The 13,771-nt window shown below is 39.9% G+C and overlaps 1 protein-coding gene across 1 annotated transcript in view; it reads right to left on the minus strand.

Annotated features, from left to right (window-relative positions):
- The window catches only part of EML5 (echinoderm microtubule associated protein like 5), a 193,516-nt gene that overhangs the window by 10,387 nt on the left and 169,358 nt on the right, over nucleotides 1-13,771 (minus strand). The window contains 4 exon segments of the mRNA XM_021099592.1: nucleotides 1,091-1,248; nucleotides 3,863-4,071; nucleotides 4,804-4,842; nucleotides 4,845-4,976. Of these exon segments, the coding sequence (XP_020955251.1) occupies nucleotides 1,091-1,248; nucleotides 3,863-4,071; nucleotides 4,804-4,842; nucleotides 4,845-4,976 (538 nt within the window).

The raw sequence follows: 13,771 nt of genomic DNA on the forward strand, positions 1-13,771 counted from the left end.
TCTTTGAGGAACTGAAAAGTACATTCCTTTATTTTCTGCTAGATGAGCTGCTTGTCTTGGGGAAAAACCATGCTCCTGCAGCATAATACAGTCTTCCTTTGTGTGAAAGGCAAAAGCTGCTGCACTTGTGTGGGTTCTTTCACTGCTGCATAGGAATCGCTTACTACTTGGTCACATATATACTCCATTTTAACATGTATACAAATATGCTGTTATGAAATCAATTTTAAGTATCTGGTTTCCACTGGGAGATTTGTAAATCACTCAGAAAAAGGCCTCTCCTCAGACTTAGAGTTTGAGATCTTAATTTTATCTAAGAACTTTGCCTCAAGCAAAAACAAACAAGGCAAAGTTTGTTTCTAGCATCCTCTCATCCTTTTCTAATGCAGCAGCATGAATTTTATACCTTAGTATCCAGTTTGCACAAAAAAGAAAGCAGGCAGTCAAGATGCATCCCGAGTCCAATGGCAAAGAATCTCTCTTATGTCAGCAAAGAGACTTTAAGAAAATCAGTTCTGGAGTTCCTGTCATGGTGCAGTGGTTAACCAATCCAACTAGGAACCATGAGGTGGTGGGTTCAATCCCTGGCCTTGCTCAGTGGGTTAAGGATCCCACGTTGCCATAAGCTGTGGTGTAGGTCGCAGATGCGGCTTGGATCCCGCTTTGCTGTGGTTCTGGGGTAGGCTGGTGGCTATAGCTCCGATTCAACCCCTAGCCTGGGAACCTCCATATGCCGTGAATGCGGCCCTAAAAAAAGGCAAAAAAAAAAAAAAAAAAAAGAAAAAGAAAAAAGAAAAGAAAAAAGAAAATCAATTCCTAATCTGCAGGATAGCTACCTATCCACACCTCAGAAAAATGACCACTCCAGGTGGTAGAGGTTAGGTTTATCTATAATGTGAAAAACAAAAAAAAAAAAGGAAACTATTTAAGACCAGAAATAAGAATCAAGATAGTGCATAAAAGGCACTGAAGCAGAAGAAACATATGAGGAGGTCAAAGAGCATAGTCTACATCATCGAGAAAGAACCGCAAACAGAGGCACCACAACTCATTAACGTTCAGTAAGACTGTGAAAAGAAAGAGGACTCACGGCCTCTCCTTGCCTCCAGTGACAATAAGTCCATCTCGAAGGGTGGTGTACATGGCAAACACAGGCCCGTTGTGAGCTCTGGCCACAATTCTACACAATATGTGATCTTTCCACACACAGACATCTCCACTGATGGTACCTGTAAACGTCAAGTTATTCTGAAAAGGAGTGGGGAAGGGGGAGATAAACTCATCAAAAGTTCCAACAGAGTTCAAAGAGCAGTTCTTTATGTAAGTGTGAGCCTATGTCACCTTTTTGAATCAAAGATCATGGAGAGGAGTTCCTGTCGTGGCTCAGCGGTTAACGAATCTGACTAGCATCCGTGAGGATGCAGGTTAGATCCCTGGCCTCACTCAGTGGGTTAAGGATCGATCTGGTGTTGCTGTGAGCTGTGGTGTAGGTCACAGACACAGCTCAAATCCTGTATGGCTGTGGCCAGCAGCTGTAGCTCCAATTTGACCCCTAGCCTGGGAACTTCCACATGCCATGGGTGGAGCCCTAAAAAGCAAAAAAAAAAAAAAAAAGAAAGAAAAAAAGAAAAAAAAAAGAGCATGGTGTGGGAAAAACAGTAGACTCAAGAGTCAGAAAACCTGAACTTGAGGCTTATTTTCATTAGGGCCATTTTCTTTTCTAGGTCTGTTGCTTTTAGCTGGAATAATCTTTGCCAAGACTTTTGGCCTCTATACCAACTTTTTCATGTGTAAAATGAAGGCGTTCAGGCTCTAAGGCCCCTTCTAATTCAAAAATGCTGTAATTCTAGTTTCTGTCATCCCTTTGTATTGCTTCCCTCTAGCTACCCTAGAAATGAAGGTCATTAGTAACTGAGAGTAAAAAAGAGAATAGGAATAGGAAGTGAAAGCAACTTTTATTAGGTTTGATGAAGTCTTTTGTCTTGGAAAGAAAAACTATTATCTGCATCAAAGTTGTAGTTTTTCAGAAGTTATATAAGAAAACATTTGCCATGATTTCTTAAAATAGTGAAAGTTAATGCATTTCTGCAGTGAATCCAAAATAAGTTACATTGTTAAGGTACCAAAAGTTTAAGAATGCTTTAGATCACTTTGAGAACTGCAATCCTGATACAGTTCATTTATGCAAAAACATTTATCAAATCCTGCATCATGTGCTGTTTCATTTTAGCTTCAGTTTTAGAGCAATGTGTATAAAATGTTCATCCAAAACAAAATGGAAAAAAATCAATAGGAAATTTTGGACTATATGAAAAACAAACTGAGACTTTCTGTAATCTTTCCGAGAATACTAGATAGTGTGCATGTTTACTTTCCTTGCAACAATTTAATATTACTTCAAATTGCTCAGCATTTATGCGTATTCTCTATAGCTCACATTTAGAAAACAATGATTGTACTTGCCAAATAGGAGCAGCTTTAATTCATGCCTCATCTGTGACTGGAATGTAAAAACTAATATTTTATTTCCTTTGCTCTTTTCATAGCCCCTAGTGAACATGTGTTAAAACTGAACATCAACCCATTTTGTTATGTAACAAAACATTCACACTGATTGTACTATTGTTTCAAACATAAAAAGTTAATTATGGCTAAAATTCTTTTTTTTTTTTTTTTTGTCTTTTTAGGGCCTCACCTGTGGCATACGGAGGTTCCAAAGTCTAGGGGTCCAATTGGAGCTGTAACTGCTGGCCTATGCCACAGCCACAGCAATGCCAGATCCGAGCCGAGCCGAGTCTGTCAACTATACTGCAGCTCACGGCAATGCCGGATCCTTAACCCACTGAGTGAGGCCAGGGATCAAACCTGCATCCTCTTGGATACTAGTCAGATTTGTTTCACTGAGCCACAACAGGAACTCCTACGGCTAAAATTCTAATCTTCAAGTTTATTTTCTATTGGGAATGAGTAACTGAGTAACTAAGGAATTTTATGTGTGAAGAAAGTTAATTTACATGGGCAAGAAACACTTGAATGTATCGGGTTTTTCTTCTGGAGAAGAATTACTTGCCTTCTACTAAGAATGTCCAAAATATTTAACTCAAGTTTGACAGGGCATAACCAACATTTGCAATGGTCTTTTTCTCAAAAAATGTAAGTGTGCTTTAAGATTCCAGAATTATAATTTTTGTTCTTCAAGTATTACAAACACACATAAACACTTTAGTAAGAAAAATGACTTAGTTTTTTAATGCATCATAGGGTTTAAAAAGTCTGGCCAGGGCAAGGTATTAAAGGAAAGAGATGTGGCTTGTAAACCACAAGCCCAGGTGGAATCGGGATGGTGGGGAGGGAACGGCTCTAACGCTCTTTCCACCAAGACCAGGAACTGGGCTTGCCTTCTTCCCCTGAACGAGAGGCACTGGCCCACTTCTGACTACATGACAAGCAGTGAGTTAAGATGAGAGGAAGCAAAGAAAATCCTAAACCAAGTACCACACTGGAAAAGCACATTTCATGATTGATCTTTCTTTTATTCTGACAAATTATTAGGACCTAGGAGATGTAGGGTGACAATTATAAAATTAATAAAGGCTTTTGAGAATAGCAGTGACCCAAGGACTCGAATGTTTCATTATAACCCCTCTCCCTCACGAACTTTCTCTCTCACTCCATCATTTCTCAAGTATCAGAATCTGAAAGATGAAATATATGCATGACCAGGACATACGTAATGATTAGTAGATTATAGTGCCATATAAATAACATTTCTGTAGCTCAACTATCTAAGGCAAGAAAATTCAAAACGGTCCAGTTTGGCTCATTCACAGTTACACTACCACATGCATTTTAAGAGACATACTGCACCAAATGCGACAGCAAGCATGGTCTGCATCCGGGCATCATCCAGTGTGCTCAGTAGCCCTTTTCTGCTAAGAAGGGTTCTTCCTGCCAGTGTCCAGAACTTCACATGTTTTACTCCCACAGAGACAAACTGGGAATCTGAATCGGGTCGGAATTCTGCCACAAAAATACGTTGGTTGTGACCAGCTCTGCTGGCAATTTTGGCACCTGATAAAAAGATACAACAAAATTATCTAGGTTAGTGTAAGAACTAAGCTCATTTTTACAGGATCAAAGAGTTATTGAACGTAACACAGTTCAAAAAACAACTGCGCTTAAAAGAGGGCATGTCCCTTACAATGCCACCTAGTAGTCACATGACATACCATTACTAGAGTAGAGGGTCCTTTTTACATATTTTTGCAAGTGATATGTGATTTATGGAGAGCTTCATTATCATTTAAGGGGCACTGTAGACTTTAGAAACTGTGTCTCATTTTTCTATGTAGCTCTATGAATTTCATTTTTTATAACAGTTATGTAACTGAGGTAATATTACCCTATTGATCTTCCACTATCACATTATGCTTCATTTCCATTCTTGAGTAAGAGTCTCTATAGCCAACAAAAGAGTAATTAGCAAAGACACTTATATGCATAGTTTTTCCATGAAAGAGCAGTAAATGATTTATAATATTAATAACTTTCATTAATTTATGTTTTGTGACTTTACCATCTCACTGGGTTTTTAAAGTGTAATACACTTACAGTAATACATGTATTGTGTAGGGCTGTAATGAATAATGGTTTCAATCACCAAGTTAACACAAATATTAAACAGAATTCATATGACCTTATTTCTATTTTAATTTTTAAACATTATAAAGAAAAAAACTGGCACAACATTGTAAATCAACTATACTTTAATACATTTTAAAAAATTACAAAGAAAAATCCTACCTTCCTGCCATCTCCAAATGGTAATAGTATGTTCTGGTCTAGTCCCACAGACAGCAAGAGTTTACCTGTAGCACTGAAACTGACTGAACACACTCCCTTTGAATGATAGCATCTTAGTATAGATAAAGTCTGCTTGTTCATTGCATCCCAGATGTGGATAGAAGGTGCTGTAGCTAAACAAAGATAAAATCCAAAAGTTGTAATATACCTATTACAAATGTCTCCATTTCTAAGGCTGATGCATACTCTAGTCTGGAACACGGAAAAACAGGAACCAAAGAAAGACTGTACTTACTAAGAAAAAATAGCTCAAACCTAAAACTAAATTAAAAAGAAAAAAAGAAAAGGAAAGGAAAGGAGAAAAATACTGACTACTTTCCCAGGCTATAGTCCAAACTGTACTGTTGAGAAAACAGCATTTAGACAAGCAAATTAGGCAACCACAACTTTTAAACAACTTTTTATTTATTTTTTAATTTTTAAAAAATTTTTTAGTCTTTTTGCCATTTCTTGGGCCGCTCCTACGGCACATGGAGGTTCCTAGGCTAGGGGTTGAATCGGAGCTGTAGCCACCGGCCTTCGCCAGAGCCACAGCAACGGGGGAATCCGAGCCGCATTTGCAACCCACACCACAGCTCACAGCAACGCCCGATCCCTAACCCACTGAGCAAGGTCAGGGATCGAACCCGCAACCTCATGGTTCCTAGTCGGATTCATCAAACACTGAGCCACGATGCGAACTCCCTAAACAACTTTTTAAAAAACAATATTATGTTTTTGATACATGATAAATCTTTATGTAATTATGTGGAGAAACAGACGAACAATATAAATGATGAATGAAGAAGAGATGGAAAGTGAATACAAATTGAGAAACGCAATATGCAGGAAACCATCTGAATAGATCACAAAAGAAATTTTCTTTTTTTTTTTTTTTGCTTTTTCTAGGGCTGCTCCCATGGCATATGGAGGTTCCCAGGCTAGGGGTCTAATTGGAGCTGTAGCCTCTGGCCTATGCCATAGACACAGCAACGCGGGATCCCAGCTGCATCTGCGACCTACACCACAGCTCACAGCAACACTGGATCCTTAATCCACGGATCGAGGCCAGGGATCAAACCCGCAACCTCATGGTTCCTAGTTGGATTTGTTAACCACTGAGCCACAACAGGAACTCCACAAAAGAAATTTTCAACCAGTAAAAATATAAGTTCATATCATTTTATAAGATAGGGTTTTTTTTTTTTTTTTAACAAGATTTCATGGGAAAAGTAAAACAGCTAATCTTTTCTTTTTTTTTTTTTTGGTTTTTTGTTTTTGGCCATGCCTGTGGCATGTGGAAATTCCAGGGCCAGGGATCAAACCTGCACCAGGGCAGTGACCTGAGCTCCTGCAGTGACAAAGCTGGATCCTTATCCTTCTATGCCACCAGGGAATTCCAAGACTGCCAATCTTTTTTAAAAATTATATTTGTTGTTATTTATCTTGTGTAGTCTGTTGGTACTGCTTGAAAAGTTTTCCCAATTTCCTATATTTTCTAGGTTAAAAACCCATAGCTTTATATTGTCCTTTTTTTTTTAATCAACTGAACACTATAAAAATGGATAAGTCAATTCAGCTAATTCAGTCTTAGAACATAAGTACTTTTAGTACAATAATCAAAATATGAATGTGCATTTGTTTATAAATCAGCTACAAATATTGAAAAAATAGATAAATATTACATAAAGACAATTTTAAAAAATTCTTTTTGTCTCCCCATTTTCAGCTGCCCTGTGGCATATGGAATTCCCTGGGACAGGGATCAGATATGACCCACTGTTAAGACCCAAGTCACAGCTGTGGCAACACCAGATCCTTAAGCCACTGTATCAGGCTGGGGATCGAACCCATGTCCTAGCATTCCCAAGACACCACTGATCCCATTGTGCCACAGTGGGAACGCCAAAAAATTTCTGATAATAATTTAGACTACATTGGACACCATCTATGATTTATAGTATACAATGATAAATTAAATCTAATAGTTCTTCAAAGCATTTAAAATATATTAACCCAGGGAATTAAATTTGACTATCACAAAGTAAAAATTGTTCACGATTTATGAAACTGTAAAAAAATCAAAACTACATGGAAACAGACATAAAAGTTTACCATATAATAAGTGCAATATTTATGTGTGAAAAATTGACCACAATAATTTAGGTACTGGAGTATAACTAGAATGTACCTCATTCAATAAAAGTCAAAGGCTACAAGTGACTTGGGAGCTTCATTCAAGAAGGAATGTTAGGTGACAAATTTAAAATGTAAATAGCTTTCAGCAACTGTGAAGCTACGAGATCACTGAGGACATCAGATCTCATTGTTCTCCCAATCCTTCAACCTTCCCCCAAAGCCCCTTAATAAAATGGATTAACCTCAAAAAAAATTAAAATGTAAATATAGACGCAACTAGAGATTCTCTTAGATTTTCTGACTAAGAGAAATAAGACAAATTACATGATATCACTTATGTGTGGAATCTAAAATATGGCACAGAGAGTTCCCACTGTGGTGCAGTGGGTTAAGAATCCAACTGCAGGAGTTCCCCGTCGTGGCACAGTGGTTAACGAATCCAACTAGGAACCATGAGGTTGCGGGTTTGATCCCTGGCCTTGCTCAATGGGTTAAGGATCCAGCGTTGCCGTGAGCTGTGGTGTAGGCTGCAGACGCGGCTCGGATCCTGCGTTGCTGTGGCTCTGGCATAGGCCGGTGGCTACAGCTCCAATTCAACCCCTAGCCAGGGAACCTCCATGTGCCGAGGGAACAGCCCAAGAAAAGACAACAACAACAACAACAAAAGAATCCAACTGCAGCCACTCTACTGCAGAGGCATGGGTTTGCTCCTCTGCCTGGCCACTGGGTTAAAGAACTCTGTTGTAGCTACAGCATAGCTTGTAGTTGCAGCTCAGATTCAGTTGCTGGCCTGAGAACTTCCATATGCCATGAATATGCCCATAAAAAAAAAATGGCACAGGAGTTCCCATCTTAGTGCAGCGGGAAATGAATCTGATTAGGAACCATGAGGTTGCGAGTCTGATCCCTGGCTTCGCTCAGTGGGTTAAGGATCCAGTGGCCTTGGTTTGACCCCTGGCCTCCACATGCCGCGGGTGTGGCCATAAAAAGACAACAACGACAACAACAACAAAATGATACAAATGAGCCTATCTACAAAACAGAAACAAGGCTCACAGACCTAGGGAAGAGACCTGTGGTTGCCAAGGGGGAGAGGGACAGAATTGGGAGTTTGGGGTTTGTACATGAAAACTCTTTACATTTAGAATGGATAGGCAACAAGTCCCTACTGTATAGCACAGGGAACTATTCATTCTCTTGGAATGACATGATGAAAAACATAAGAAAAAGAATGTATATATGTATAACTGATTCACTTTGCTGTACAGCAGAAATTGGCACAACACTGCAAATCAACTATAATTTTTTGTTGTTTTTTCAGGGCCGCACCTATGGCATATGGAGGTTCCCAGGCTATGGGTCGAATCAGAGCTGCAGCTGCCGGCCTATGCCACAGCAATGATGGATCCTTAATCCACTGAGCAAGGCCAGGGATGGAACCTGCAACCTCATGGTTCCTAGTCAGATTTGTTTCTGCTGCGCCACAATAGGAACTCCAATAATGGATTTTTAAGAAACATCACTCAATTATTTAATATTTTCCAAACTTAATATTCTATAAATTACAAAGAGTTAACAATCTAAAATTTAAATAGCAAGTAATTTTAAGTAAAGTGAATTACTGAGCTTTTCAAACTTTTACAAAAAATTGAATGACATGGTAAGAAGGTTATACCAGAAATTTATATCTTAAAACACAGGTATGATTATATTATAGGATTGCTACACAGTAAGATTGTTCTAAACTTACATCAGTAACAATATTTAAGATTCCCATTGTGGCTCAGCAGGAAGGAACCTGACCAGGATCCATGAGGACGCAGATTCACCCTGGCCTCACTCAGTGGGTTAAGGATCCAGCACTGTTATGAGCTGTAGTGCAGGTCACAGACAAGGCTCGGATCTGGCCTTGCTGTGGCTGTGGTGCAGGCTGGCAACTGTAGCTCGAATTCAACCCCTCGCCTGGGAACTTCATATGCCACACATGCAGCCCTCAAAAGACATAATAAATAAACACGGAGTTCCCGTCGTGGCGCAGTGGTTAACGAATCCGACTAGGAACCATGAGGTTGCGGGTTCGGTCCCTGCCCTTGCTCAGTGGGTTAACGATCCGGCGTTGCCATGAGCTGTGGTGTAGGTCGCAGACGCGGCTCGGATCCCATGTTGCTGTGGCTCTGGCGTAGGCCGGTGGCTACAGCTCCGATTCGACCCCTAGCCTGGGAACCTCCATATGCCGAGGGAGCGGCCCAAGAAATAGCAAAAAGACAAAACAAAAAAACCCCACTAATTAATTAATTAATTACTGGAAATTCTCAAGGCCTAACTAACTTACTAAAGAACAATTAAACAAAATGAAAAGACAAACTACAAAATGGAGAATATCCTTGCAAATGAAGCAACTGACAAGGGAGTAATCTCCAAAATATACAAAACATCTCATACAGCTTTATACCAAAAAACAACTCAATTAAAAAATGGTCAGAAGAGGAGTTCCTGTCATGGCGCAGCAGAAAGGAATCAGTCTAGGAACCATGAGGTTGCAGGTTCGATCCCTGGCCTTGCTCAGTGGGTTAAGGATGCAGCATTGCTGTGAGCTATGGTGTAGGTCAAAGATTCGGCTTAGATCCCGAATTGCTGTGGCTGTGGCTTAGGCCAGCAGCTGTGGTTCTGACTTTACCCCTAGCCTGGGAACCTCCGTATGCTGCGGTTGTGGCCCTAAAAAGACAAAAGACAGAAGAAAAAAAAAAAAAAAAAGTCAGAATATTTAAACAGACATTTCTCCAAAGCAGACAGAGAGATGACCGAAGAACACACGAAAAGACGCTCAATGTTACTAATTTTTCAAGAAATGCAAATCAAAACTACAGTGGGGTATCACCTCACATAAGTCAGAATGGCCATCATCAAAAAGAATACGAATAATAAATGCTGGAGAGGGTGTGGAGAAAAGGGGACCGTTCCACACTGTTGGTGGGAATGTAAGTGGTGCAACCATTATGGAGAACACTGTAGAGGTTCCTTAAAAAACTAAGTATAGAACTACCATATGATTCAGTAATCCTACTCCTGGGTATATATCTGGAGAAAACCATAATTCAAAAAGATACATGCACCCCAATATTCATTGCAACACTATTTACAACAGCCGAGACATGGACTATCAATAGAGGACTGGAGAGACAAGATGTGGTACCTATACACAATGGAATATTACTCAGACATAAAAAGGAATGAAATAATGCCATTTACAGCAACATGGATGGACTTAGAAATTACAATAATAAGTGAAGAAAGAAGTCAGAAAGAAGATGATAACTATCACACAAGATCACTAATATGCGGAATCTAACAAAAAGTGACAAAAAGAACTTACAAAGCAGAAACAGACTCGAAGATTTTGAAAACAAATTTATGGTTACCAAAGGGGAAACTGGGTTAGGGAAAGGATAAATTAGGGGTTGGGACTGACATAAGCACACCACTACATATAAAATGGATGGGTAACAAGGACCTACTGTAGAGCACAGGGTAACCTACTCAGTGCTGTGTAATTACCTACATGGGAAAGGAGTCTGGAAAGGAATGGATATGCATATAAGCATATCTGATTTACCTTGCTATACAGATGAAACACAACTTTGTAAGTCAACTACATTCCAATAAAACTTATAAAAAAGTTAAACATGTCCATTAGGTATATTTTATATTCTCCTATAATTTGAAAGTGGTCATTCATGACGCTAAGGTAACACAGATATTACTCTTATTTTTCCCCTTCCTGTAGGCTACCAGACAGAAGTGCATATCATGGGCCAGGCATATTACCAGGGACATGTCATACTTTCTAATCTCTACTTCTAGGCAGTTATGTTTTCCTATGAACTCAGGCTCAGTGAAGTTAAGTGACTTAACCTAGGTCATACACCACTCAGAGCTGGCAGAGCCAGCAGAGGTGTGCAGTTGTCAGTACCCAGGAACTAGTTTTACTCTCTTCACATCAAGCTGTCTCCAGAAAGTCAATCCCACCAACTTGTCATAACTATTCTTGACTCTCTGTCTCCAGTACAGAGATGCCACAAGGTTCTCTTAAAAGTACTTAGTCGATCTCATAAGAATCAAAGTTTTTTTTTTTTTTTTTTTTTTTTTTTTTTGCTTTTTAGGGCCTCACTTGCAGCAGATGGAGGTTTCCAGGCTAGGGGTCAACTTGGAGCTACAGCTGCTGGCCTACACCAGAGCCGCAGCAATGCAGGATCTGAGTCGCATCTGTGACCTACACTGCAGTTCACGGCAACACAGGAACCTTAACACACTGAGAGAAGCCAGGGATCGAACCCGCAACCTCATGGTTCCTAGTCACATTCATTTCTGCTGTGCCACCACGGGAACTCCAAGAATCAAAGTTTTAAAGGATATTTTTCTTTTATCCCCTACTTTTCCTTTGACATAGCATAGTAAAAACACTATATTTAAAAACAAAATTTTAATGTGGACCATTAAGTGTTCCAATTGTATTTTGCCCTGTAATTTCCGTAGTGGACAACTCTTTGCTGTAACCTAGCATCCATTCCCTTTTTTTTTTTTTAGGGCTGCACCTGCAGCATATAGAAGTTCCCAAGCTAGGGGTCAAGCCAGAGCTGCAGCTGTCAGCCTACATCACAACCACAGCAATGCTAGAACCGAGCCACATCCACAACCTACACCACAGCTCACAGTAACGCTGGGTCCTTAACCCACTGAGCACCGCCAAGGATTGAAGCGCATCCTCATGGGTACTAGTTGGGTTTGCAATCTCCTGAGCCACAAAGAGAACTTCACCTGATGTATTCCTGGTACAGCGTTTGGCTCCTCTTAAAAATGACCCAAACAGGCCAAAAAAAATAAACAAATAAATAAATAAAGGTCACGGTTTTGAAAAAGATTTTTAATCCCTTTTCCCATCTGATGAAAAAGCAAGGAAGCATGTAATTTTAACTGTCACTGGCAGCCCTTTTATAACATGAATTCAACCAGTCTTTGGGATGAGGCCAGTGCTATGGATGACAGAGCAGAAGAGATGGGAAACACATGGGGAGCTCCTGAATCAGCAGACTCAGGAGACCAGTGTGCTCCCATCACTCTGTGTGATAATAGATTTCCTCACTTTCTGTCATCAGAGGGCACAGGGAAGATCACTAAAGATATTTAATGGGCAACTGCCTATCAGAACAAACAGTAATAACTAAGGCTGAAGAGAGCTCTCTTGCCTTGAATTGCCTTAAGGAACAAAAACGTCAAATTCTTACCTTCTGGCACAGTCTTATGTGGGCTGGGAAGACTTTGTCAGAGACAAAAGATGTTCTCTTAGGGTCTACTCAAAACACATGTATTACATTCAAATGGTAATTATACCGTATCTTTTCTAATACATATATTTACTCTTCTACATTCCAAAGTGACAAGTTCAAAACTTTTTTCCCACCTACTTCGCCACCTCTTCACTCACCTGATGAAATAAAAGCCATTAGAGAGGAGCTTCTTATTCCCCCACCTCCAGACCTACTAGTTTCCTTGCATTTGAATCCCTTCATTCCTTATGACTATAGATAATTTCTCCCTGTACAACTATTTCTCCCAAAGTATTCCCCTATTTCAGTTAGCCAGCTGCTCAAGAAAAAAATTAACAATCTTGATTCCTTGCTTTCTGCCATGCCTCCACGTCTACTTCAGCAGAAAAAAACTGGATTTACCCTCAAAATATAGGCCATATTCATCTAGTTCTCTCCATTTTCACTCCTACCACCCTAGTTTAAAATGTCTTTTGCTTAAACTACTATGATCCAAACCTCCTAATTTTCTGGAGGCTCTTTCCCCTCCAATATTCTCAATAGTGCAAAGGGTGATTTTTCTCAAAGTATAAATCAGATCACATCACTTCCTTGCTTAAAATTCTCCAATGATGGACTCTGCATTTAGCATGAATCCAAACTCTGCTCCATGATCTACAAGGCCCTACATGACTGACTCCTACCCTTTCTAAGTTTATCTCAGAGGCCTTTCTCCTGTCACACTGACCTTTCTGTTTCTTGATTCAGCCTTAGGGAAAGAGTTAAATAAGCAGGCCTGAGGTTACTATCACTGGAAGGATCTGCTTGCTAGTGTGGAAGAACTTGACTTTTGAAATGTTCTCCATGTTGATCAGGCTGTTTTGTCCACGGGGGCACTGAATACCTGTTTTCTCCTGGAAGTATGATATTTATGCCTCTGTGACCAATCCGCAATAAAAACCCTGGACTCTGCGTCTTAAGTGGGCTTCCCTGGGCAGAAACACTGCACCTACATTGATGCATCTGGTTGCTGGTAGAAGAATCAGGTTCTTTGTGACCCCTAGAAGAATATGTTGGGAGAGACACAGAAAGCCTGTATCTGATCCTCAAGACTCTACCTGATATATCTTTTCCCCTTGCTGATCACTGCAATAAGCTATACCCCTAAGTATCTCTGGGTCTTCTGATTCCGTCTGTGAATTACTGAACGTGTGGGTGGTCTTGAGACTCCCAAACCAGGCCTTGGCTTGCCCTGGCTAGACCACCCTTCAGTTATCATTGTTTTGTATCATTTTTGGCCTAGCTAAATGTTACCACTTCTGAAAAACAAATGCTTTGCTGCCATCACCCTGTTTGCTGTTCTTATCACATTTATCACCATCTTAGATCATGTTATATTTAAAAATTTACTTATTTTTGCCTGTCTCCTTCTAGAGCAGGAGTCAGCAAGCTTTTACTCTAAATGGTCAGATAAGAGACAAAACTGA

The sequence above is a fragment of the Sus scrofa genome, chromosome 7 (assembly GCF_000003025.6).
Source record: "Sus scrofa isolate TJ Tabasco breed Duroc chromosome 7, Sscrofa11.1, whole genome shotgun sequence".
Taxonomy (NCBI): domain Eukaryota; kingdom Metazoa; phylum Chordata; class Mammalia; order Artiodactyla; family Suidae; genus Sus; species Sus scrofa.